Source organism: Penaeus vannamei, chromosome 18 (genome assembly GCF_042767895.1).
Source record: "Penaeus vannamei isolate JL-2024 chromosome 18, ASM4276789v1, whole genome shotgun sequence".
NCBI lineage: Eukaryota > Metazoa > Arthropoda > Malacostraca > Decapoda > Penaeidae > Penaeus > Penaeus vannamei.
In genome coordinates this window covers 11,224,135-11,225,420 of record NC_091566.1, presented here as the reverse complement: position 1 = coordinate 11,225,420, position 1,286 = coordinate 11,224,135, and the positions used below count along the sequence as shown (strand labels likewise).

At 46.4% G+C, this 1,286-nt stretch overlaps 1 protein-coding gene across 3 annotated transcripts in view; it reads right to left on the bottom strand.

Moving 5' to 3' along the window:
- Positions 1-457: 457 nt before the first annotated feature.
- Positions 458-1,286, bottom strand: part of LOC113823202 (cell adhesion molecule DSCAML1) — a gene marked incomplete at its 3' end in the record, with an annotated part of 10,017 nt that continues 9,188 nt past the window's right edge. For all 3 annotated transcript variants that reach the window (XM_070132885.1, XM_070132884.1, XM_070132886.1), the window contains 2 exon segments: positions 458-627; positions 822-891. In XM_070132885.1, the coding sequence (XP_069988986.1) occupies positions 458-627; positions 822-891 (240 nt within the window).

The following is a 1,286-nucleotide window of genomic DNA, read 5'->3' as shown; positions in this document are numbered from 1 at the left end:
TTGCATGGTGAAAATTTCTATTTATAAGGCGCCTTACTGTCTGATGACAAGCGTTGTATGAAACTAACCACGGTCGTCTCATTGCAACCTACTGGGAACTAGGTAATAAATCAGCCACCTCGAACAAATTTCAGCCCAGGTGCCATCTGAGCATGAAACTGAGGCTTGGGCTGGTCCCGCCTCTCATGGCTAGGTCGTCAAATTCTAGTACCCTAAGGCATACATTAGAGCAATGATTTACAAACCATGAGACTAGTGTGGCTTTAATACAGCCAAACGATCAAACTTTACACCAACTGTTATTCATGATAAATAAATTTCGGAATTAAAAGTCTCATGGAAGCTTGCCAAGATCCCCTTGTACAGGCTCCCCCTATCCATGACTTTATATTAATGTCATTAAAACTAATACCCATAACCATTTGATAATGGCAGCAAAGATAATGATGATATTCACCTCGCACCGATGCACTTGGAGCGTGTCCTCTTTGCATGTGCCGACTTTTCCATCAACCGAGACTGTGTAATTGACAAGGATGCCCTGAGGTTCTTCTGGCGGCGCCCACGAGAGAAGGACCTGTGTGCTGCTCCAGGGCAGGGCAAGGAGAGCGCGCGGCGACGACGGGACTGTTCCGGCGGGGGTCAAGATTTGCATATTATTGTCATTCAGACTGAAGCTGTAGATGCTGATGATTTTCTCAATGACATGCTTTTGATCAAACTGATGATCTAAGTGAACATGGTGAACACCAAGAGGTGGAACGATTAAAAATGCACAAGGTTGATATGGAAGAGAACATAAAGAGACCATTGCGACCTACCGCCAGGGAGAGTCCTTGAGTTTGCTGACACAGATTTGGAAGTACTTAATCCCTTGTTCAAGGCGCGCACCTGCAAAGTTTTGTTAAGGTATAATTGAAATATCGTTGAAGGGCACTGCAATATTAATTATGCAGATAAGCAGACATCGGGGATTATCTGAGATCAGAGAGAAGACTCAGATGATGGGATAAATGATCTGAGTCCTTGCGTGGCCGACCATGGCAACAGTGGTTCTCGGGTTGTCTCTCGCCCTCGACTATTCAAGGGTGAAGGTATTATGGTGCGGAGGCCCACCTACGCCAAACAAGTCTGGCCCCAGTAACACCTCCCTAGGGTACGTGTGTGTGTGTGTGTGTGTGTGTGTGTGTGTGTGTGTGTGTGTGTGTGTGTGTGTGTGTGTGTGTGTGTGTGTGTGTGTGTGTGTGTGTATGTGCGCGTGTGCGGATTACATTGTCGTCCCAGGC